This window comes from Eubalaena glacialis, chromosome 17 (assembly GCF_028564815.1).
Source record: "Eubalaena glacialis isolate mEubGla1 chromosome 17, mEubGla1.1.hap2.+ XY, whole genome shotgun sequence".
NCBI lineage: Eukaryota > Metazoa > Chordata > Mammalia > Artiodactyla > Balaenidae > Eubalaena > Eubalaena glacialis.
In genome coordinates, this window is record NC_083732.1 from 13,519,757 (window position 1) to 13,546,005 (window position 26,249).

At 38.4% G+C, this 26,249-nt stretch overlaps 1 protein-coding gene and 1 pseudogene across 1 annotated transcript in view; both read right to left on the bottom strand.

Annotated features, from left to right (window-relative positions):
* Positions 1-2,036: 2,036 nt before the first annotated feature.
* LOC133077008 (macrophage immunometabolism regulator-like) lies at positions 2,037-2,655 on the bottom strand (annotated as a pseudogene).
* A 10,777-nt stretch (positions 2,656-13,432) lies between these two features.
* The window catches only part of CPA6 (carboxypeptidase A6), a 264,184-nt gene continuing 251,367 nt past the window's right edge, over positions 13,433-26,249 (bottom strand). Inside the window, exons 9-11 of the mRNA XM_061171752.1 lie at positions 20,714-20,916; positions 17,010-17,094; positions 13,433-13,776 (exon numbers count right to left, since the gene is read on the bottom strand). Of these exons, the coding sequence (XP_061027735.1) occupies positions 13,589-13,776; positions 17,010-17,094; positions 20,714-20,916 (476 nt within the window). The 3' untranslated portion in view covers positions 13,433-13,588. The remainder of the gene's footprint in view (positions 13,777-17,009; positions 17,095-20,713; positions 20,917-26,249) is intronic.

The window sequence follows — 26,249 nt, forward strand, 5'->3', positions numbered from 1 at the left end:
ATCTGACAGGATTCTATTTCTTGTCAAACTAACGACTGTATAGATATAGTTAATCTTAGTGATCATTCGTCAATACAATATGTTACAATGGTGCAATTTACTTTAAAATGTACAACAGCTGAAAATTTCCAGCCCACCAAGAAATCTGATCAACTCAGTAAGATATGGGCAAACTTCCCCAAGGCTCTTTCACATGATTTGCCTCAGTGAAAGTGTAATAAACGTTGATTAAGAGTTCCTAGGGTTTTCTAATAGTTATTCTGCTCTAGAGTTTGACATTTTTTCTTGCCAAAGAAAAGTCACAGCTGCAACAGGAATGACCCACTCATTTAATTAAAAGGTGTTCTTATTTTATAAGCAAGACTGCTAACACCTTAGAAATTCACAGCCTCCAAAATAAAATTTAAAACAAGGAAATCTATGCTGGGCTCCCCTGGTGGCTCAGTGGTTAAGAACCCGTCTGCCAACGCAGGGGACACCGGTTCGAGCCCTGGTCTGGGAAGATCCTACATGCCGCAGAGTAACTAAGGCGGTGCCCCACAACTGCTGAGCCTGCGCTCTAGAGCCCATGAGCCACAACTACTAAAGCCCGCGTGCCTAGAGCCAGTGCTCCGCAACAAGAGAAGCCACCGCAGTGAGAAGCCCGTGCACCGCAACGAAGAGGAGCCCTCGCTCGCCTCAACTAGAGAAAGCCCGCGCGCAGCAACGAAGACCCAACGCAGCCAAAAATAAATAAATTTATAAAAAAAAGAAGAAAAGGAGGTCTATGCTGCCAGAAATGCCAATTCAGTAATAAATTGCACCTTCAAGAGTCAAAAAAGAAAAAAAGAAATAGAAACTTTTACAAAAGGTAAATTACATACATTTTCCCCCCAAAATATATTCAGGAATAGTTGAGCTGCAATTGTTACTAAAGCCAGGGCATTATTCCTTTAGCAACAAATTAAACCAGTGCAATTGACATAAATTGTTAAGTAATCCAGGATTAACTCATTAAAACTGTAGAGGCACTTTAGGCTCCTGCACTAATCCTAGAAACTGGAATTTCAGTGAGTGCCCGTGCTGCACAGAAGTGAAACGACCCGATGCCATGCTGAATGGTATCACTTCATACTTAGTTTAAGCATTTGAGAGTAGAAATCATGAATTCCTCTATTAGAGTTCCATTCACTTACAGAACATTCAGATGCAAACAGTGTTATGCCTATAATCCCCAATTTAAAGAATCCTTTCCATTTTAAAGTTCCAGATGAATTTTAAATTAGAAAAGAAGCACTAAGGAAACTTTTTCAACTTATGAAAACTTCATGTTGGAAATTTTCCGGTAAAGTTTCCCCCCACCCGTTGTAAAATAAATATTTTGTATCCCAAATTTAATTTTATGAAGACACTTTAATAATGCTATAAAATAATTTACAGAGATCAATAACTTTTCATGCGGAAATAAAAAATTCATTGCTCAATATTACTGAGGCAAGTGAAGAAAGATTGTTCTCTTGTCAGTTTGAAATGTTAATTTTTTCAGTGCAAAACCAGTTATAAAATATTTAAACTCAATATTTAAAAATAAAAAGTCCAATTTAGCAATGTTCAAGTTCTAAATTTCATAAAACAAATCATTACATATATTTTATAGTAAAATACAGAGATTAAAGAAGTACTTGAATATTTAAGACATAAATTTCTAATGAATCATACCAAGTCAGCAACAACCAAGCAGATAACATTCCCAATTTGAGTATCAGAATTTTAAAGATGATATTACTGTACCAAAGCCTTTTTTTCCTAGCTAAAAAGCTATGCAAACTAATGGTCAACATTCTGTTTTCCTTGCAGTTGCATGCTCTAGAATGATTTCACCTCAAGTACCTGTGATTTCATTCCTGTATTCAAAATTTGATCCAATTTTTATGTTCCAGGAACACTTAGTTGATTTAACCATCTATAATGTAAACAGTCCTGTACAGAGTACAACAGTGGAATTTTCAAGCCAAGTGTAGGCTGACCCAAACTGGTTTACACTCTCTGCAAGTCACTCATATATTATTCCTAGCAAACACACGGTCCCCTCTGAGGGTTAAGTGTGGAAGCTGGTACTGTAGCACTTCCGTGTCAGTGGCTCCTTGATGTTCATTTTATCTAGATTGAGATAGTCCAGAGATTTGGAGTGAGCCCTCTTACCTTTAAGAAGACAAAGAGGCAGAGGCCCACGGAGGGCCTTTTTAAGGTTCATAAGGTAAAGATTTAGTGCACTTGTCTCCTGGGCTGGGCATCAGCCTTCACCTCCTGCCGTTGACAGCTGGAATCTCCTACTGCAGGTAGTACCTACGTCTGGTTTTATACAAACGAGAGGAACGAGCAAGTCCTGCATCCAGCTGTTCGGAGCACAAGAAAGGCACGGCTTCTCCCTTACTCTCTTCACCTCCGGTGCACTTCTGGGCTAACTTCGGGAGTTCATCACCAGTCGTGAAGCCAGCCAAACAGAGTCCACGGGGAGGATCAGGTAGCCTGTCACAGTCCGGCGCATCGGCGAGCACTGTGCGCTGGAGCAGCGGGGCTTCTCCGCCTCTGCCTTTCCCGGGAGCTCACCTCGGCCACGGGCAAGGGCAGGGTGGTCAGGGGACTTCTGGACCCTCCATTAACATCTACTTCCATTTTAGGCACCAGTCTGCACACTCTAGCCTAAATCCCAGAAGATGTCACTGTCCAATTTCTAATGAGTCCCAAGGGAAACAGGCATAATAATTTTTCTGCTCTATTCCAGATACAGTGGCCCACAGCTCTGCTGCCTCCGCCGTGCTTGGGGACGCGGAGACTGAGACAAGGGCGGGAGAGGGGCAGGGTTGCGGCGCCGAGATCCGGGCTGAGGCTGCCAGCCGGGTACCCTCTCCCACCTTTAAGATTTCTAAATACCATCTGTATCTACTACACGGTAATAGAATGTAATTTAATTCCCCCAAAGGCCGGTAAATATAGAAGGAAAAACTTAGAGGTCAAGAATATGGAAGTTTGTGTGTCTGTTGCTGCGTATGCACAAGCATAAATGATTTAGAAAATTTGGAATACAATCCAGGCATGGCTGTATGGTGTACTTCCAGACCAGGGGAGAGGAGGTCCTCCTTTTTATTTGCAGACTTGAAACCCTGGCATGGTTCAAGACCAGAAATGGCCCGTGGCCTGAAGGTCTGGGGATGCAGTGTGTGACCACATGCCCTGCCACCAGTGGAGGGGTTTACTGCATATTCATGACCCACGCTAAAGAAGCAGGAACAGTAAAACAACTGCAAACCAGGATGAGAGTGCCCTTTGCACCCAGGGGAGTCGCGTAGACACAGGAAGCATGTGGTAAGTGCAGGCTGTACTTACCCTCCTGAATTGTTAGAAATTCTTTCCCATGGTTATTAAGCAATTATTCCCTGCCAGAAGGTGCATTCTGTGCAGAGGGTTGAAATCCTTTCATCATGTGTTGTGTTTGAGTTAACTGTTTCCCCTCTGTTATGGACTGAATATTTGTGTCTCCACTCCCTACAAATTCATGTTGAAGCCCTAACCCCCAGTGTGGATGTATTTGGAGATGGAGCCACTGAGGAAGCAATTAAGGTTAAAAAGTTCACAAGGGTGTGGCCCAGATCCAATAGGATTTGTGTCCTTATGAAAAGAGGCACCAGAGAGCTTGCTCTCTCGTGTCTCTCTCCCTCGCCCCATACCATGCACCAAAGAAAGGCAAGGTAGCTGTTTGCAAGTCAGGAACCTTGATCTTGGACTTCCAGCCTCCAGATCTGTGAGAAAATGAGTGTTAAGTCACCCAGTCTGTGGTATTTTGTCATGGTAGCTGGAGCTAATAACCCTCCAAAACACAGATAAGAGCACTTCCTTCCAGGACACACCAGAGAGTTCAGTCTTGGTAGGAAAAGGAGTGGAGAGAAATCTGGAGGTTGAGACCTAACTGGAAAGGCAGGCCAGAGATGCATGCTTCAGCTGGGGATAGTGATGGTGATAGTGGGATTTCCTGAACAGTGGGAGGCAGCAGAGGGAACTGGTTATCCAGAGGAGACAGAGAAGTTGCCAAGAGAGAAGGCATTGATGACAACTTTATACCTTCTTCAATAAACCTTTGGGTAAACACACCAATTCCTTTGGACATGGATTTACTCTAGCACGTTGCTTATTTGTCATATATGCAGAATGGTAAATGTATCCAGTAACTATTTTAGTCTTGTTAGTTTAGGCTTTCAAGAATAAAATCTTTATTACCCCAGGAGTACCAAATAGGGAGATTTCTTCCCATCAAAGCCTATATTTAAATAATTTCCTCCTCCTTTTAGATGAGATAGTTACTGGAATATTTTTCTTCTAATTTGACTTACTTTGCCAACAGTGTGCTATAGAAAAAAAATATTTCCTTTCGTTAAACAAGGTGTCCAGTATCTTGATTGTGATAAAAGTAGATCAAGGTGGCATCCTAGTGATCATTTACCCATAATCAATGAAGATCTCTGCAAGCTTTGATTAGATTAATATCCACCACCCCTCCCCTCTCCTTCGTCCCTTGGCCTCGTAAAATTTGCCTGCATCTCCTACATTATATTCTTACATATTTGTAAAATTTAGAGAATGTTGCTTGGTATGAATAATGTGGGGCTCAGGTCCTTCACAATATACCTGTAATACCAGTCTTGTTATCCCTATTGTACGGATAAAAATTAAAGGAGGACTCCTCTGGAGTATGACTTAGAGACCCTGGACTGCTAATCAGAAACTTTACTCTTTTCTAAATGTAAAGCCAAACATCTTGTCTCATTGGGCCCTCTCTTTACGAGAGCCATTACATTTGGAATTTTGAACACAACTTATTCCATGGTTTACTCATTGCATTTTCATTAATATTTTGGAAACACAATCTAACTTTGAACTAAAAGCCACTGATCAAAATCTACAAGTAACATTATGTGTCAAATAATGCCTGGGCTAAATATAAAAGCAGAGTAGCTTCGGAAAACTGAGCCATTCTTCTCATAGGTAACCCAAAAAGAGTTTTCATAAAACGTTTTGTGTGGCACCAGAAATTGGTGCTGGCTGATTAAACAGGAAAGGAGTTTATTATGCAAATATTTATGGGAGAACCAGCTCGAAGCTAAGAGGCTGGGGATTATGTCCAACTACAAGCTGCAGAACAGGCCTGCAGAGCTTAACCACAGCCTTCACTGCTGTTGCCCCTGCCCCCCACTGCTGTTTCTGCAGCATGAGTTTGGCTCCTATTTTTTTAAAATTTATTTTATTGAAGTATAATTGACTTACAATGTGTTAATTTCTGCTGTATAGAAAAGTGATTCAGTTATATATACATGTTCTTTTTTTAAATTTTAATTTAATAATCCCACATATTTTCCATCTAAACTTTTTAAAAATAAGTTTATTTATTTATTTATTTTAGTGGTGTTGGTCTTTGTGGCTGCACGTGCGCCTTCTCTAGTTGCAGCAAGCAGGGGCTACTCTTCGTTGCAGTGGCTTCTCTTTGTTGCGGAGCACGGGCTCTAGGCGCGCGGACTTCAGTAGTTGTGGCACGTGGGCTCAGTGGTTGTGGCTCGTGGGCTCTGGAGAGCAGGCTCAGTAGTTGTGGCGCATGGGCTTAGTGGCTCCGCGGCATGTGGGATCTTCCCAGACCGGGGCTCAAACTTGTGTCCCCTGCATTGGCAGGCGGATTCTTAACCATTGTGCCACCAGGGAAGTCCCTATATATATATATATATATATATATATATATATATATATATATATATATGTTCTTTTTCATATTCTTTTCCATTATGGTTTATCACAGGATATTGAATATAGTTCCCTGGGCTGTAAGTAGGACCTTGTTGTTTATCCATTGTATATATAATAGTTTGCACCTGCTAAGCCCAAACTCCCAATCCAACCCTCCCCCACCCTCCCTTCTCCCTGGCAACCACAAGTCTGTTTTCTATGTCTGTGAGTCTGTTTCTGATTCATAGATAAGTTCATTTGTGTCATATTTTAGTTTCCACATATAAGTGATATCATATGGTATTCGTCTTTCTCTGTCTGACTTACTTCACTTAGTATGACAATCTCTAGGTCCATCCATGTTGCTGCAAATGGCATTAACTCATTCTTTTTTATAGCTGAGTAATATTCCATTGCATATATATGTACCACACCTTCTTTATCCATTCCTCTGTTGATGGACACTTAGATTGTTTTCGTGTCTTGGCTATTGTGAATAGTGCTGCTATGAACATAGGGGTGCGTGTATCTTAGTTTTGTCTGGTTGGCTGCTATTTTTGCCACCATATGGATTCTGTTTGGTGCCTCCTTCCTCAAGTTTCTCACTTCTTCTTATTTTTTAAAAAAATTTCCTATATGGATTAAAAAAAAAAATTGTTATGAACATATGAGATTTACCCTGAACACATTTTTAAGTGTATCATCCAGTATTGTTAACTGTAGGCATGATGTGGCAAACAGATCTCGAGAGCTTATCTTATGTAATGGAATTATTATTAGAGCAGCCTAAGTCACATGCTTGTATTCTGTAAATGATATCGGGCTTATTTCTGGGTTCCATCTTGGGAAGTCAGGATTCTTAAGACTTCATATTCCCTGGACATGGCAAGGGCATTCTAAGGTGCTAGCCACACAAAAATTATAATAAACAGCCGGTATGGTTTAATGTTTATAAAACTAGGATCCAAATGGTTCATTCTCAAATAATGTATATTCATATATTCAAATGAATATGGCCCAGTAATTTCAAAGTCTTTTTGAATGTCCCAAAAGCCATATATAATCTTCAGCAATGATTCTTAAAATTCCTTCTTTACTCTCCTATCCATCATCCTACAAAGTGCAGCTGCCCTGTACCTCCTGCCTTCAGAGTCCCTGGGAAAGTCTCCATTTGTCTAAGGAGGCTTCTGCTCTGCTTCTGCTTTCCTCATCTTTCTTCCCAATTCTCCATCGCAAAAGCTTAAGAACACAAGAACAGGTGACCCAAGGAAGAACTCACCTTGGAGGGAGGCAGAGAAATGAGATTAAGACAGGCGAATCTAGAATTCTCTTTTGCCCTTAAAAGAAGGGGAATGGATCCAGGCATAAGAGAAACGCTTTTAGTAGTGATACTTAAAAAATACTTGGAATACTTAATTGGTTAACAAAACATGCAGATTGCTATACGATCTGTGGTTGAAATGTTGACTGTGACTCAAAGTCGTCTATATAAAAGCACCTTAGCTAAAGATGGTAAAAGGAACAGACTCCCAAGTATTTTAAAGGAAAACTAAAGGCTAGTATTCATGAGTCTAAAAAAAAAGTTAATTTGATTTCAAGTTCCCAGTACAGAATTATTTCTTTAATTAACAGTAATTCAGAGTTACAATTATTGTCACAAAAAATTGATTGATTCTTGGACATTCCTGGTTAGCTCGGTGCTACCTCTTCAGGATCCTCATGTATCTCCCGTGATAGTTGGTGCCAGGTGCAGTGACACTTCCTTCAAATATTCATTCTTTTATGAAATTCTGTTGACCCTGGCACAAAGCCATTAAAGTGTCTATTCATGTCTGCTACTCTACCAAATGAAAACCTTACACACGATTTCAGACCAATATTGCTTTAGATAGACAGTTGGATCTGAATACAGCCAGCAACACAATTTCTGCTGAGCAGATATCAGATAGCCTCCCTTACAATATTGAATACATCTTTAAATTACTGAAGAATTCTACCTAGGATAGCAGGGATCTGTACTTCTGCCAGAAGTATAGCTGGAATAGAAATTCAGTAACTGAACCTAACACCAGTCATTTGGTTGTTCCAAATTATTTCCTCCAGAGCAGGTACACTGAATTGCTGGCTCATTTTCATGGACGGGCTGGGTGTTCCTGTTACCTTTTAATTCTTGCCAACTGGAGAAGCATTTACTCTTGGGTCAGTTTAAAACTTAGAACACTGTTTCAGTGTTTTGTGGGAAGCTATCCTCTTAGTTGAACTCATAAATTATAAGGTGAATAGTACTCCAGAGTTTATACACTATAACATCTTGAGTTATTTGATATGCTTCTCTCCCCAAGCCTGGGCTGTTAGAACAAGCATGGATGCCCAGGGCAGAAACTCCCATAGGGCATCCACTGGGGAAAGAGGAGGTAGTCCTAAAAGTCATAACTGCAAAAACATGGTGGGGGGATTGGTGGCACATTGGAAATGAAGAACTAAGAGCCTGCTTTAGAAGAACTTCAAGTTGCCTTTATTTTCATGTGCATTGTTCAAATGTCTTAGCAGTTCTCATTGCAATTTGTTTTGTGAAATATATTAGGTATTCAGTGTAGCTGTTTTCAGGTTTATTATGCAGGATTCTGATTCATAAAAATATTCCATTAAGTGCAATCGCTCAGGTAATTACTTTGCTTAATCTACAGCATACTTTAATTAACGTTGCACAGAATTCTGATTTAATCAATTAGATTTGATCTAATATAACTTAGCTGTAAATACATTTTATGATGCAGCAGCCCCAAATCATTATCGGGAACTAAGGTAATATACAACCCTACCTAAAATGAACAAATTTCCCATGTTAAGAAAAGTAAATCATCATTTGAACTATAATTTTAGTATTTAAAAAAGTAAACTATAAATAGTGGATCATTCTATTTCCATTAATAGTCTATTAAAAACAATCTCATTGGGAGTGTTAGAACTTAAAAAATTTGTTTTATTTGCATCTATTCCCCAACAGCCTTGAGAACAAAAGATTAAACTCAAGCAAGATTCACCACTTTTTTTTTTTTTTAATTTTTTTGTCTGCATCACCCAGTTCCCTGACCAGGGATTGAACCTGGGCCACAGCAGTGAAAGCCCGGACTCCTAACCACTAGGCCACCAGGGAACTCCCAAGATTCACCACTTTTTGGCTCTGTAAACAGACTCATTAACATCAGTATCTCAGGATATTTATTCACTGCTCTGGGGTGAGTTTTGCCTCCCCCCAAAAAAGATATGTTTAAGTCCTAACTCCCCCAGTACTTCGGAATGCAACCTTATTAATGGAAATAGGGTCACTGCAGATGGAACCAGGTGAGGTCATACTGAAGTAGGGTGGGTCCCCAATCCAATATGGCTGGTGGCCTTATAAGAAGACCACCATGTGACAACACAGACACACACAGGGAGAAGGCCATGTGAGAGGAAGGCCGAGTTTGAAGTTAAGTAGCTGTAAGCCAAGGAACACTGAAGATTTCTGGCAACCAACCAGAAACTAAGAAGAGGCAAGGAAAGGATTCTCCTTCAGGTTTCAGAGGGAGCACGGCCCTGCTGACACCTTGATTTTGGACTGCTATCCTCTTAGAACTGTGAGACAACAGATTTCTGTCATTTTAAGCCGCCCAATTTGTGATGCTTTGTTTCGGCAGACCTTGGAAATGAAAACACTCACTAAAGCCAAGCTGAGAGCTACAACTCAGCATAACCAGAATTTACAAAATTACTATTAATAAAAGTGGGGGATGAGGGATGTATCTTGCCAAACTATTTTTAAAAATGCAGGTGCCGTTTTTAGTTTGAAGTTAACTTTTACATTCCTAAGCAAGTATAGACATAAATCTAACACATTTTGTCTCCAGCACCTCCTCATACACAGCACCTAGCAGAGTGCCTTGAACATAAATCACCCAACAGTATATTTTGTAGCTTAGTTTAAAGAGATTAAAAATGAAAATAGCCTATAAATATTAAAATACCCACTTATAGAACTTGAGCTGTAAAAGATAGTGTTACTGAAATGTGAGAATAAGCCCTGAAAAGAATTTACATGAGGTTCATCAAGGCAAAATTTCATCTTGAATCTATTTGTGGATAATAAAATATATACCCAGCTAGTTTGTGGATCATTCAGATTCTATATTTTCTGTTGCCCTTGTTTTCACTTTGAAAAAATTACTTTTAGCACCTACGCTATGTGAAGGGCAGGGATAAATAATAACATTTAGGTTCTTGATACTAACTTGCTAACAGATCTTATTGCAGAGGGTATAGAATAGGTAGAAATTTAAAATACAATGAAAAATGAATTTCGGGGATTATCTGTAAATTCTTTTTTTCTCCCTGAATATTCAAGAGTTGACTCCTGTTTGGTTGTTACAGGAGTGATTATGTTTGGAAAGGCATCAATAGACAGGAGCAAAAGATCTGGACACAGACAGCTAACAGGGCAGGGGCCGCACAGCACACGCCCAGTCAAGGGAAAAGTTTCCTCAGGGGTCCACGAAGGCCGCCAGATGACTCCAGTTGATTGCGTGCATCTTTGCCAGGTCCTTTGAGAAGCAGCCTCTTCCCATTCTTGGGGGTCTTCATAAGTCTCTGGCCCTCCTGGTTGTTTCTGGACACTTTGGCCTTCGCCTGTTCTGTGGGTAGAAATAAGTAGTATAAAACAACCCCCAAACCCAGATCATTTCTGAGCATTTACTGCCAGATGGGACGAATTGAAGTTTAAATTCCCAGGTGTAGTATCCCTTAGCAGGACTAAGCCTCAAACCTCCCTGAGATCCATTCCTGGAAATATATAACTGGGACTACAAGATAAATTAGATTTGTAAAACATAGACAAAACTAATATTTCCTGGTTGTCTACTATAGTTTAGGTTCTACCCTATGCATTCCACAGATAATCTTATTTAATCTTTTAAATTTAATTTTGATTTTTTAATTGAAACAATGTACATTTTATAAACATCAAAAAGATTGGGTGGTGAGTAGTTGGGAGTTTTTTAAAAGGAATATATTCCATGATATTTTTCATAATTAAAAAACAGTCAAATAATATGACTGGGCTTATATTAAAAGCAGCAGTCCCCTGCTCCATCCTTCCTTACTCCCAGGTCCCTCTCATTAGCCAGTAATTCTTAATCATTAAAATTAGGTCTTCCAGCACTTACTTTCTTATTTTGAAATAACATACAGATACTGCTTTTTTTTTTTTTTTGGTTTTAGATGTTGTTTATTGACTTACTATGGCAGATGAGGATGTAACTCTATAACTCCCTCTCACATACATTTACTTCTTTCTATCCTTCTCATATTTACATCACAGTTTTTGGTTAAATCAGTATTTAGGGCTGACATTTTAACTATATAAATATTATTTATAGGTAAGTCATATAGTAGGCTATATTTCTTCTCTTGTATATCTCATTGTTTTCACCAGACTTAACAGTTGCCTTATTTTTATTTTTTTTGGTTTGTTTGGTTTCTGTGCTTTTATTACTAACTCATCCTTAAATTTTTGATATAAGTAAATTGCCTTGAACGTGTTTAAGTGTTCTTTTTCATATTTATTTTGGAGAACTTCATCTAAAGTCTTTAGTTTTCTTCCTCCTATTCCAAGTTAGTTATTCTCTAAACCTGGCATATGCTGTTAGTGGGACTTTTTCCTTCACCATTATCTTGCATATTTTTAATAGAAAGGTAAATTATAATTTTATTTATTTTTAAACTGAGGTATAGTTAATTTAGTGTTGTGCTAGTTTCAAGTGTACAGCAAAGTGATTTAGTTATATATCTATTCTTTTTCAGATTCTTTATCTTGAGATTTTTTTTTCATTCCTTTCTCCTATGTTGAATTTCCTGTTTCCTGGGGTTCTACAGCTTTCTCTTAGTTTACACCCTCATTTTGGTAGAGCATATCCTTCAGGAGTTTCCAGAGAAAGGTAAATATCTAGGACCTCAGTTTTATGAAAATGTCTATATTCTATTCTAACATTTCATTGATTGTTTTGCTGGGTATTGATTTTTAGGACAGAATTTTTCCTCAGACCTCTAAAGGCAAGTTTCTCCATCATCTTCAAGCTTCAGTGGTGCTGTTGCGAAGTTTCACGCTACTCTGGTCCTCATTTCCTTGTGATCATTTCTTTTTCTCTCTGGAACTTTTTAGGCTCATCTCTTTATCCTGGTGTTCATGAAGTGTTTTGGTCAGATAAATCCTCTGAGAGGATTTGCTTCTATCAAATACTTGGAGAGTATAACCAATCTGGGACTAATCAGAATTAAATTCTTGGCTAGAGGTTTATCAGACCATCTAGGTAATCTGAATTTGTGCCACAAACCTGGGTGAGGGCTGACTTGTGGTTGCAAATTCTCAGTGGCAATTTCTCCCCTCTCTACTCTTGCCAAAATCTGAAATGGTCAGTTTTCCTTGTGGTCCATTGGAGGTAGTATGGGGGTTTATTTGCAGTTTGCCCTTACACTGAAGGATTAGCACTTTGGAATCCCAGAATTCTGGTAGGAGGAGAATCTGCTGTTAGACTTCCCACCTCGGACTAGTTAGTGTTGGGCTTTGTTCTCATGCCCATTCTCCAAAATGCTGTGAAAATCAGTCTGCACTTAGCTGATTTGACAAACGCTCTTGGGATAACAGAGTATTGCTTACATTTCTAGGACCCTGCCTTCACTCAATGCCTGGCCTGGGACTTCCTTACTTCTTTGTCTGATGTTTTAAAGATGATTTTAAAAAGTTATGTTTTGTCCAGAAATTTTTGTTATTTCCAGCAGTCCAGATACTTATCCTGTCATATTCCTGGAAATGGGAGTCTATATCACCTTTTTAAACCTCAATTTCTTCATCTGAAAAATGGGGATGATAATAGTATCCACCTCATAGTATTTCAGGAATTGGTGAGATTGTTAATAAGTGTAGAGCTCTGAACACTGTGTGGCTCTTCCTCTTTTTTTTTTTTAAGTGGCATTCTCAAAGTATAAATAGAAGTGCTCTTCCATGCTACATTTTTATAGGTGTTTGGTGCACTAATGCCAGGGGATGATGTGAATAATCTGAGGTCTTATTAACTTGTATATTTATTATATTAAGAAATATAGTTCTTTCCATGCCAAAAATCTTCATTTTACATGGAAACCAAGCAAGTAAACACCATTATAGCCTAGATCTTTTTTTAAAATTAAAAAAAAATTTTTTATTTTATTTATTTTTGGCTGCATTGGGTCTTTGTTGCTGCTAGGTGCGGCGAGCGAGGGCTGCTCTTTGTTGCAGTGTGTGGGCTTCTCATTGCGGTGGCTTCGTCGGCTCTAGAGCGCAGGCTCAGTAGTTGTGGCACACGGGCTTAGTTGTTCTGCGGCATGTGGGATCTTCCTGGACCAGGGCTCGAACCCGTGTCCCCTGCATTGGCAGGTGGATTCTTAACCACTGCACCACCAAGGAAGCCCCAGTAGCCTAGATCTTAATTGAGAACATGAGATTTATTGAAGTGGAATCCTCAATTTGTACATTTCTTGAGACCAAAGAACTAGAAAATCTCCCCTCCCCGCTTAATCAAATAAGACTCTAAAGGGGCAGAAAATGGATGCCTTCTCTTACCACAAACGAGGTTATACTCTAATTTTTTTTCCCACCATTTTTTATTGCCACAGAGAGTTGAATTGCATGAGAAGGTCCTTTTAAAGTCCCCAGATAAGTTCCCTCTCAGTAATCGCCCTTCTCTTTAAAAACAATTTGCACCCACTGCCAAGCAGCTCTTGTGCAGAACCAGCTCTCTCTGGAGGTTGACTTGCCCCTTGGGGCATCTCAGGGACACTTCTTTAGTAGGTGCATTGTGATATTCTTCACAGCCAGCATGGTTTCTGTACAGGTGGGTTTGATGAGCATCTCTGGGAGTAAAAAGCCAAAATGCCCAGTGTCACGTAGTTCGAAAGCAAATGTGTACGGTATTCCATTTTTGTAGGCCCAATCCATTGAGCTACCAGAGCTCACATCTAAAAGTTAAAAAAAAAAAAAAAAAAGTCAGCTTCACTAAAGAGTCTGCATAATTTTCAAAATGTATATATAGTACTTGCTTACTAAGCTGTACTAAATCTTTCCAATTAAATACCCTTTCAACAAGAGCAGTTTAAGCTGAGTTCCTTAGCATCAGGCTCATGGAACTTATAAATCATACCTGCTATCATCATAAATCATCCCAGCCACCTTCAATCTGGTTCTTGCCTCTGCCAATTATGGAAACTTTGTTCTTTGAGGAGCTAGTCTAAGTAGTAATGCTTTTCTAGTATGATGACCTCAATTTCTTAGCTGCAACTCCAATATCATTTCTCTCCACCTTCACTTTATTCACCAATAAACATAATCACACTGTGGACTTTTTTTCTTCTCACTCAGTTCTTCTCCTTTTCTAAGGTCTAGAATATTGAAATTCTGATCCCAGAAAACCTCTTTTCTTCTTCTCGCCCTATTTTTTTACTCCTGATGAACTTGTTCTTTGCCTTTACTTATTACAGTTTCCAGACTTCCCCCGGGCTTCTTATAATTTCATTGAACTCTCTAGCTGGGCATGGTTAATTACTCCACCGAATTTCTCACCAGACCCTTTTTCTAGTCCTTTTCAGCTTTTGTTTTGTTAATTCTCAATCCCTAGTCCAGTTTCTCTGTTTTCTCCCTCACAAGGTAGGTGGAGAGAGTGTTTGTTGGAAATTCATGCTAATCTCTTTGGTGCTTCTCCATTACCAGTGGTGCTCTGGGCTCCTTTTTCTAGACCTTCACTTATGGAACCTTTCTCATTCTCTTCTGGTCCTGCCCCTCACTTTACCACTGTCTCCATACTCATCATGGGTAGTTAGCCCATCACCTCCTCTGCTTACATCGCAATCCTGACTTGTCTCCTTCTAGCTCAGGAAGAAATGCTGCGCGTCTTTTACACTTGGTGTGGTTTGATCCCATTTGTTGCTGTCTTCTCTAGGACCCTGTTTCCTTAGTAAACCTCCCCCCAACCCCACCTTGCATCTTGCATTTTGGACACCAAAATGTCCAAGCACTGCTTTCCTGTAGCACTTCCTTCTCATGATCCTATTATATACCATCTTCTTTTTCTTCTTCCTTTCGGTTTAGAACTCAAAAGAGAATCTATGTATGTGGCTTCTATATCCTCAGCCAGTTTCAGTCTGGTTCTTGCCTCTACCAGGCTGTGAAACCTTTGTTCTTGAAGGTCACCAATGACAGCAGGCCTGATCTCCTTTTTTGTTTTTCTTTCCCCTCGGATCCCACGTTCAACCTCTCAGCAGCATTTAACCTAGCTGACAATCCATTCTGGTAACTCTCGCTTTCTGGCTCCTATGACCTTACATGCTCCAGCTTTTCAGCACAGAGTTGAAAGTGCAGGTGCTTTAGGGCTTGGGCTATATCTGATCCCAGCACCTGCCGTGACTCTCTGTGCCTCAGTCTCCCCTTTGAAAAAGGGATCATAATACTTACTGCATAGGATTGTTGCGAAAATTAAATAATGTGCTCAGGATATATTAGATGTTATTGTTGTGCATCTTTACACCCCAAAGTGCCTAGTATGCAGTTTTTTTTAGCCTAACATGCTTTTAATAATTAATTAATAAATGAATGAATTTTCATAGAAGACTCTTTCTATACTTTTCTCCCTGAAATTTATATGATCCAGCCTGACATAACACCATTTTATTATTTTAAAAATTTCCCACTCAAATGATACCACTTTTTAATGCTATTTTTGCCAGGACAAGTTAGAGATAGAATTATGTGACGATGACAATTTAATGACTCTGCTGTTTCCCAGGCCGCCCTTGCTTCAGTTGGGGACAGAAGGCAGGCTGTGGCTTCATTGTCCCTCTGAGTTAGATTCACTGGAACTGCAAATAGTAGTCATAGTAGCCAAAGTCAGAGACAATATTTGCCAACACTTACATCATAGTGATATGACAGCCTCACTTCTATGGTAACAGGTTGTTCTTGGTAAATATAATACTATGACTGTGCCTTGATACCAAGCTGAAAAGGTGAACTGAGAGTAAGATTTAAAAAAATTAATGTTGTTAGGTTTTTAATATATATTCTGTTGGCATTAACTGGTAATGTGATTTTTTAAAATACTACATTTCCCCTTTCAAGGTGGCTCTATTAAAAAACAGTTGTAAAAAGGTCAGCATTAGACCAATGATCATGAACTTAAGAAAAAACCTCTGACACTTAAGACATTACCATTACTAGGATAAACTTATATGATAAACAGTGTTAATTGACAAACCAAGCATTTCTGCTGAAGGCTGAAGAAAGTGAGTGGTTAGGAATATAATGCATAAATTAAAGAAATCAAGGAGAAATTTGCTACCTCACTAAAAAGTATAATCAGATGTCACTATGTATACATATATATGTAATGTGTGTATATACCTTCATATGCATGCGTAGACATTCACAGAGTACTAACCACTATACGATCACGGCAAGCTCCTGGAACACCGCTAGACATTCAGAAATATATGATTTCTCACTAGATTTTTCAAGTCATATAGTCAGTGAATTTTAAAGTTTGAAAGGCCATGAGAAATGATCTAGTCCAATTCCTCATTTAACAGTTATGGAAACTGAAGCCCAGGACTAATATCTTTGTCAGGATTACATCTAACTAGTGGCAGAATGAAGACTAGAATCCATTTCTCCTGGTTCTTTGTCCAAGTTCTTTCCATATACCTGGTTGCTCTTTATTTCATATGAAATAAGAAATATTTTAATTACCTTTTAAGGGGAAATTCAGTTGAAGGTGTTATGTAAGAAACAGAATTTCATAACAAGAATGGTAGAGGGAAGGGATAAAAGGGAAGCTCTTTCAAGGGCTCAAACATTACATCATTATCTTCTCAAGGCCCATTTCTAGCTTTGCAGTAGTTACAACTGCTTAGGGAGCCCATTTTGGTACTTTGTACTGTCATAAGATCTCAATTCAACCTTGTAGTCTTTAGTACATGCTTAGAATATTCTCTGCTTAGGATTTTTTCAGTTGGTACAGTGATTTCTGTCAAGCAGGGTAAAACTAATCAGACATAAACTCCCTCCATCTTCCTTGGCTAATTTGGTAGTCAAAATTTTCACTTTATGGGGTAACACATTTTCTGGGTTTTTTTGAGGGAGGTCATTACACAGGATATTGGTTCAAGAGATGATTCCAACACAGCATCCTTAGGAAACTTACACAATGTGCTGGAAGCAGGCCCGTATCGATACTGTACGCCGTATACCGACTGAAGTGCATTCACAGCTTTATAAGCTGCAGATTCCTGTGAGGTTAAATGGAGAAATTTTATCACTTAAATCATTGCATTGAAACCTTTAGAAACACTGACACGTTGTCTGAGCATTATCAGTCATCAATTTGGAGAACACTAGGCACATTGGTGAATAGCTATATTTGATAATAATATTGCTACTCTTTGTCACATGCTGCATTTTGCAGTATGTTTTAGAACACATTATTTCCCTTGATTAATTCTCACAATGAGCCAGTGATCAGTAATATTTCCATATACAGACGAGAAAAGGAAGGCCCAGAGAGGTTCAGTGGTCAGGCTGGGGTTACACAGCAAGGAGTGGCTCTGTTGGGATAAATACATCTTCTGAGGCTGATTTAGTGTTCTGTTCTCTTCACTTTAGTTCAGAGACACCCATTTCTATAAATTACAAAATGCTTGACAGGGCAGGGCCCTAGTCAGTCTTGCTCATAGCTACAAATATAGTATTTAGCAATGTGCCTGTATATAACAGACACTTAATCACTATTTCTTGCATGAATGTTGAATAAGCATAGATCTGCAACAGTATCAAGTTAATCTTATTGATCTTTAAGTACATACATCTTTAAGTGGCTAGGTTCAAGGTATTTAAAACCCATTTGGATCAATTCAGAAACGCTTTACTTCAGTAAGAATGACTCCTCTTGCTCTGTGTATTTATCCCTTGTGGGAATGGAAACACTTTCAGAATGCTTCGTGACTTCTAAGGTTACACAGGCTTCTGGCAGAGCTCAGCCAGGTGCGGCTAAGATGTAGGAATTCTGAGGTGGAACTTCCTACCAATGCCAAAAAGCAGAAAAAATAAACACCTTCAAATTACTAAAAGGCGAATATTCTAAGATGAACTAGAATGACACGGACTACCCTTGAAAACATTTTCAAATGGTATAGAAGCACTAGTTTCAGCAAGGAGTTAGAGAAGTATTGTATGACCAGTGAGAGGAAAAGAAGTGTGTTGAAACCAGTATACAACTCTCCCATTTCCAGTTGCCTGTGAATAATTTAATCCATCAGTTGAAGCACTCCGGGCAACGTGGTGCTGTGTGCTGGACCTGGCTTCAGCGGGCTGTCCTCACTCACCTCAGGGATGCAGAAAGCCGCATTTGCAGCAAATGCCACACTGGGTGGCTATTCAGGAACCAGGCTCCAGAACCTGGCAGACATTTATGAATTGATCTCATTGATGACGACATTCTCCTTGCAGGAGCCGACAGAAAAGGAATGTAAACACCATAATGAGGTATCTTAATGGAGAATGTGCTAAGATTTTTAACATCTTCTCCAATGGCCTCAGCAATATTCCCATGTCAAGGGCAGAAATTTCTACGTTTGCAAGATTATTGCATTCTGCTGGTGAGGAGACCTTTGTTCCTCATTATTTCAGATGACTAAACCCAAGAAAAATAATCTACTGAGGAAAAAAAAGATAACCACTCTGCCTATTTTTGCAAAACATATGCATAGTTTTAGCCTTTTGGGCTCACTGGACCTCTGCCACTGAGGTGCAGGTGCATGTTGATAAGAGGTTTAGACATGATCCTTCCACAAAGAGTAGAAGCTTCATAAAATTTTCTAAGAATTATTTTCCAGGATGGCACCTATTTAAAAGAGTTTAAGTGATTCTTCCTTTTGTCCATTCCTTCTTTTTTCCATTTGTCCAGAAGGACCCGGGTCTCCCTTATTGGACCTCAGCTAAGTAAGGAGTATATTTTTTATTTAAATATTTTCATATTTAAAGCAACTTAGTGACCGAAATATCTTAGCAGAAACACAGACTCCTACATATTGATGGAATGTTTTTGAACAAGTTGAACAGAACTTAATGGTTTCTGGTTAACATTCAGAGACTTATCTATTTTCTGAGAATTGTAATCTTGGTTTTAGAGATTTAGCTTATCTGCAACCCGCTAACAGGATTTCTCAATGGGGTCACCACTGACAGTTTGGACTAAATCATTCTTTGCTGTGGAAGGCTGTCCTGTGCAATGTAGGATGTTTCACAGCATCCCTGGCCTCTACCCACTAGACGCCAATAACATCCCCCCCGCCCCGTTGTGGCCATCAAAAAATGTCTCCAACATTGTCAATGTCCCTTGGGAGGGAAATTCATCATTGGTTGTGAACCACTGACCCACTCTTTATACCACATCCTGCAATCCAAGACACAAGGAAACTAACTCCTGATGGGAAGATAAATTCAAAATATGGAGAATATTCTCATGTGGTAGTTTTAATATATTGCATATTCTATATAATCTGTTGTGAGAATACAAACAGACGCTGTGTCCAATTTAGAAAAGGCTGAACATTTGCATATAGAAACATTGCGGTACAAGGTGATTAGGTTGCCAGGTCAATAACACCAAAAATGAGAAGCCTATTTGACCCACCGGGGAGCTGAAGAATAGCACTATCAAATATCACTCCCACCTTTACAGTATTTCTCAAGAGAGAGAATTTGCTCAGAATTCTTGCATGAAATGCTAAGAACAAAGTTCCTCTTTTGGACAGAATGCAAGCCTTCCCCCAGGCCACCTTCTGACCTCCTCAGGTTCCTCATTCTTCCCGGGTCCTGGCCATCTAGATCAGGAATTCCTGCAACCCCAAGCAACTGGTGCAGGATTTGGAGTCTGAGGTATAGGGAGAGAGAGGATGCTTCTTTTTTATAAAAGCTTTTAAATTCAAGCATAAAATACATACAGAAGAGTCTATAGATTTTAAGTTTATAGTTCAATGAATGATCACAAGTTGTATGCAGTCATCCAGAACCAGCATCCAGCCAAGGAGTAGAAAATCAACAGCAACCCCAAAGCCCGCCTGTGCCCCTTCCCAATCACTCCTCCCTCCCTCTTCCTTGCTTCTAACACTATGTATTAGTTTGGCCTGGTCTTGAACTTTATAGGCCTTCAGATGATACAGGCTCTGAACCAGACTCACGTTACTGAGGAATTAGTCCCTATAGTGGATAGCTCGTTGGGTTTCTGAGATGAGGTGAGGAAGGAACTCTGCTCTTTCACTTTCAGGTAATCTCATGCCTGAAAGGCTGTTCATTCTTAGCGCTAATTTGTCAGATGCATGTCCAGAGACTTAGTAGCATTAAGCAAATAGCGTTTCTAAATTAAAACTTGCTTTTAATTAATGAGTCAGACCATAATTTACAAACAGTTATTTACTCAATAAAGTTAATTACAGCCCTGCATATGTGACCGAAGCTGTAATACTAATCAACTCCATCCTGACATTTTCCAAATAACCTGTGGTAAGGATGTAAATATGTTTGAAATGATTGCATTTGAGAAGCAGCATGCACAGTGGTTAAAAGCAACAATGCTAGAGCTAGATTTGGGGTGAATCCTGGCTATGACACTTAGTAGCTCTGTGTTCTTAGTATAATGACTTAACATCTTTAAGTTTCAGTTTCCTCATCTGTAAAATGGGGATAATAATTGTTACTGCATATGATTATGAAAAATGAATGAGATTATATATATATGAAATGCTTATTAGAACAAACACAATGTGTTTGCTATTATCATTACTACATAGAACCATCTTAGCATTAGAAAAGGATGAAGCCTGACACACACATCCAGCTTCAAGTACTTACCACACAGCTAAAATTGGGGATTGTTGCATATTTGTAAGAATAGGGATACAGCAACATCTGAGCATATGCATGAAAAGAGAGGTAAGCCCTGATGTGCTTCTTGTGTTTTCGGAGAAAGGTAGCTACAGCTTTCACTTCCGGCTCAGATTCTGGGAAAGGTCCACAATACGTATCATCACAAGGGTGCATGGAAGCTCCTTCATCTGCAAATTAGAAAAGAAAATGGGGTGAAGGGGTGGCAGGCAAGAAGCAAGAAACACAAATCGGCGTTGTTAAACTGATTTTTCTTTTATTTCTGTAAACATATGGTATTATTAAGCAGTTCATCTAACTTCTCATTTAAAGAAATCAATACTGAAAAATCCAAGACAGTTCAGGCCTCCATGCATAATGGGAGGGCAGCCTAAATAGGAACTAGGTGTTGCTTGTTTAAGCCTGCATAAACCACTCTAAAGGGAGGGCTCTATCAGATGGAGAACTAATTCTACATGATCCCCCCAGAGCAGGGAAGGCCTCCTGTTTATACACTCCATGACACTTGCACTTTCCCACCATAACATTCAACGCACTTGTCATTAGTGTCAAAATTTACTCATTTAACATGCAACCAATATTTACACTGATCTGGGTGTCTGGGATACACTGGAAGACAAGACAGGAAGAAATCCTTGCTCTAACAGAGCCTCCATTCAATCTGGATTCTTTGTTAGACTCTAATGCTCTGTGAAGTCAGGGACTGTGTCTTTCCTGCTGGGCACCTGACAACTAGAACAAGTATGGCAAGTGTTCAACAAATATTTGTTGAATAAATGAATGTCAGATCCAAAGAAAAGGCTAGACCTCTGTACAGGTGTCTGGTAAGATACAAATATTGATATACCAAGAACAGGGAGGCAAGACAGAAATAATTCCACCAAACATGCCATACCAATTTCTATTATATTTTTAGATCAGCTATATGCAAACTGGCTTTGTGAAACCCGAGGCCTCTCCAGTTATCTTAGGGGTCAGTTCAGTTAAGAAGTCCTCAAAACTAAATAATTTTCAAATTAAAAATGTATACAGGTCTATGAAGGGGAGGAAGGAAAATAAGATTCACTATAACATCACACAGTATTAAGTTCCAAGAAATTTTGGAAATAATGACATTTTTCATAGTTATTTGCCATTCTGAGTCCTTACAATCTCTCCCATACTCCTGGAACACTGTAACTCTTTCCATAAACAAATGGAAAATGTTTGGTGAGTCTGTGACATAGTCTAATACTTCTGAAAATGAAAAGACAAGATCAGGCTAATTCTTGAGGATGTTAAATCTTATTTATGCCATAGGAGAGTCTAGATGGGGAACTTACAGCAATTGTGGTTTTCCTCCTTTGAGTCTAATTCTGGAGATGCCTCAAAAGCAAGTGGGATATGGATAGAACTCAGAACTTAATATAAAAACTGTAGCTGATACTCCTGAAGGAACAGGAAAAATAAAGAGACATTTGAGGAACACTGATGTAAAGCACTGGAAAGGAGAGATCACAAATAGAGCAACTAATTCCAGAGGGAGCAGAAGTAATGAGCCAGAGAAACAAGAGCTCACAATAATCTTAATAAATATTCTCAAGGGCATATAGGAGGGCACTGGAAACATTAAACAGGGACAAGAAGTTAGAAAAAAGAACCAATGAGATATAATGGAAATAAAAAACTTAATTCATGGGTTGAGTGAATACAGTTGATGAGTGAATTGATGAGATGGAGTGGGTTTTGAAATGTTCCCAGAAGGCATTAAGAAGGGACAAAGAATTGCAAAAATGAGAAAAAAAAATTAAAGGGTATGAAAAATAGAATAATTGTCAACATCTGATTAATAGGGGTTCTAAAAGAGAAAAAAATTAAGTTAAATATTTGAAGAACTGCTAACTGAAATTGTGCCACGATTAAAGAAAGATTGAATGGGTACCAACACGAGAGAGAAAAGAGAAAATAGCAACACTTTGACACAGTAAAGTGAAATTTAGGAACAGGAACCAATTCCAGAGAGAAAGAAGCAGGCCATCTATAAAGGAATGAGAATTAGATTCACATCTGACGTTTTAAATAGCAACACTAGAGTAATATTTTCAAAGTACTTTTGAAAAAAGGAAATGAGTCTAGACTTTTATACCTAGCTGAACTCTGATTGAAATGTGAGAGTGAAATAAAGATGTCATAGTTATTGTGGCATATTTTTATTGGTTATTTTTTCATTTTCAATTTTTTTTTTCACTTAGAGGTTTTAAATTTCACATCATACAAAATTTAAAAGTTTTAAAAGGATTTTATTTTTCTCATAAGTTTTGCCAGATTGTTTACTAAGTTTGTTACTGTTTACACTCCCACAAGCAATGTAGAAGAGTACCATTTCTCCTCAATACCTGCCAACAATACCCTGAAAGTGTATCACCTTTTGATTTTTGCCAGTTTGATGGCAAAATTTAATTTGCCTTCCTACTACAAGTATGTTTGAGCATTGATTCGTAGGTTAACTTTGGATTGGACTCCTCTCTGAATTGCTTAATCATGTCCTTAGCTCATGTTATTCTCTCTTAGGCTGTTTATCTTTTTTCTTACCCATGTATAAAAGAGCTTTGTATAGATGTTTGTCATCTGCATTGCATTTTATTCTCATATTTATAATTTTTCTATTCAGTTGTTTATTATAACTTTTATCATTTTAGACATTTTAAATTTTATATAATTACTATGTCTTTTTCAATGCCTCTGGGTTTCCTCTCTTGGTGAAGAAAGTTTTCCCTATTCTAAAGGATTATAGGTTATTTATAGGTTTTCTTCTAAGAATGTTATCATTTTATTTTTTTCCATCTAAGTCTTTAATCCTTCTGGATTTATTTTTGTACATATGTAATGTAGTTATACCTTCAGTTTTTCTATAGTGATAGCCAATTCTATCAGCATCATTTATTAAATATTCTATCATTTTCCCACTGAATTGAAACACCACCTTGGTCATATATTAGAGTCAACTGCATTTGTAGATCTGTTCCTGGATTCTCTGTTCTGCTGGTCTATTTGTCTATCTCCATACTGTCACCCTATCAATCTATAGCAACATTAAGGTATGCTCGATATCAAACAAGTTCCCCTTACTAGTATTCTTTTTTCAGTTTTATCGGTTTTTAGGGTCTATTTACTTTTCCATATAAACTTTATGATCATTTTATCAATTCCCCAAAACAGAAAACAAATGAAAAACCCTGTTGAGATTCTAATTGGAATTGCATTAAACTTAATACTGATTTGGGGAGGATATAATTATACTGAGTCACCCAATCCAAGGACATGTTACACCATTCCATTTGCTCAGATGGCGTTTTATATTCTTCATTAATATTTTATCATTTTTTCTTTAGTATGTCTTCTTTATTGTTGTTGCTATTATTATTATTATTTTAAACATCTTTATTGGAGTATAATTGCTTTACAATTCTGTGTTAGTTTCTGCTGTATAACAAAGTGAATCAGCTATACATATACATATATCCCCATATCTCCTCCCTCTTGCATCTCCCTCACACAGTCCCTATCCCACCCCTCTAGGTGGTCACAAAGCACCAAGCTGATCTCTCTGTGCTATGTGGCTGCTTTCCACTAGCCATCTATTTTACATTTGGTAGTGTATATATGTCCATGCCATTCTCTCACTTCATCCCAGCTTACCTTTCCCACTCCCCGTGTCCTCAAGTCCATTCTCTACAACTGCGTCTTTATTCCTGTCCTGCCCCTAGGTTCTTCAGAACCATTTTTTTTTTTTTTTTTTTTTTTAGATTCCATATATGTGTGTTAGCATACGGTATTTGTTTTTCTCTTTCTGACTTACTTCACTCTATATGACAGACTCTAGGTCCATCCACCTCACTACAAATAACTCAGTTTCATTTCTTTTTATGGCTGAGTAATATTCCATTGTATATATGTGCCACATCTTCTTTATCCATTCATCTGTCACCGGACACTTAGGTTGCTTCCATGTCCTGGCTATTGTAAATAGAGTTGCAATGAACATTGTGGTACATGACTCTTTTTGAATTATGTTTTTCTCAGGGTATATGCCCAGTAGTGGGATTGCTGGGTCATATGGTAGTTCTATTTTTAGTTTTTTAAGGAACCTCCATACTGTTCTCCATAGTGGCTGTATCAATTTACATTCCCACCAACAGTGCAAGAGGGTTCCCTTTTCTCCACACCCTCTCCAGCATTTATTGTTTGTAGATTTTTTGATGATGGCCATTCTGACTGGTGTGAGGTGATACCTCATTGTAGTTTTGATTTGCATTTCTCTAATGATTAGTGATGTTGAGTATCCTTTCATGTGTTTGTTGGCAATCTGTATATCTTCTTTGGAGAAATGTCTATGTAGGTCTTCTGCCCATTTTTGGATTGGGTTGTTTGTTTTTTTGATATTGAGCTGCATGAGCTGCTTGTATATGTTGGAGATTAATCCTTTGTCAGTTGCTTCATTTGCAAATATTTTCTCCCATTCTGAGAGTTGTCTTTTCATCTTGTTTATGGTTTCCTTTGCTGTGCAAAAGCTTTTAAGTTTCACTAGGTTCCATTTGTTTATTTTTGTTTTTATTTCCATTTCTCTAGGAGGTGGGTCAAAAAGGAACTTGCTGTGATTTATGTCAGAGTGTTCTGCCTATGTTTTCCTCTAAGGGTTTTACAGTGTCCAGTCTTACATTTAGGTCTTTAATCCATTTTGAGTTTATTTTTGTGTATGGTGTTAGGGAGTGTTCCAATTTCATTCTTTTACATGTAGCTGTCCAGTTTTCCCAGCACCACTTATTGAAGAGGCTGTCTTTTCTCCATTGCATATTCTTGCCTCCTTTATCAAAAATAAGGTGACCACATGTGTGTGGGTTTATCTCTGGGCTTTCTGTCCTGTTCCATTGATCTATATTTCTGTTTTTGTGCCAGTACCAAACTGTCTTGATAACTGTAGCTTTGTAGTATAGTCTGAAATCTGGAAGCCTGATTCCTCCAGCTCCATTTTTCTTTCTCAAGATTGCTTTGGCTATTTGGGGTCTTTTGTGTTTCCATACAAATTGTGAAATTTTTTGTTCTAGTTCTGTGAAAGATGCCATTGGGAGTTTGATAGGTATTGCATTGAATCTGTAGATTGCTTTGGGTAGTATAGTCATTTTCACAGTGTTGATTCTTCCAATCCAAGAACATGGTATATCTCTCCATCTGTTTGTATCATCTTTAATTTCTTTCATCAGTGTCTTACAGTTTTCTACATACAAGTCTTTTGTCTCCTTAGGTAGGTTTATTCCTAGGCCTTTTATTCTTTTTGTTGCAATGGTAAATGGGAGTGTTTCCTTAATTTCACTTTCAGATTTTTCATCATTAGTGTATAGGAATGCAAGAGATTTCTGTGCACCAATTTTGTATCCTGCTACTTTACCAAATTCATTGATTAGCTCTAGCAGTTTCCTGGTAGATTCTTTAGGATTCTCTATGTATAGTATCATGTCCTCTGAAA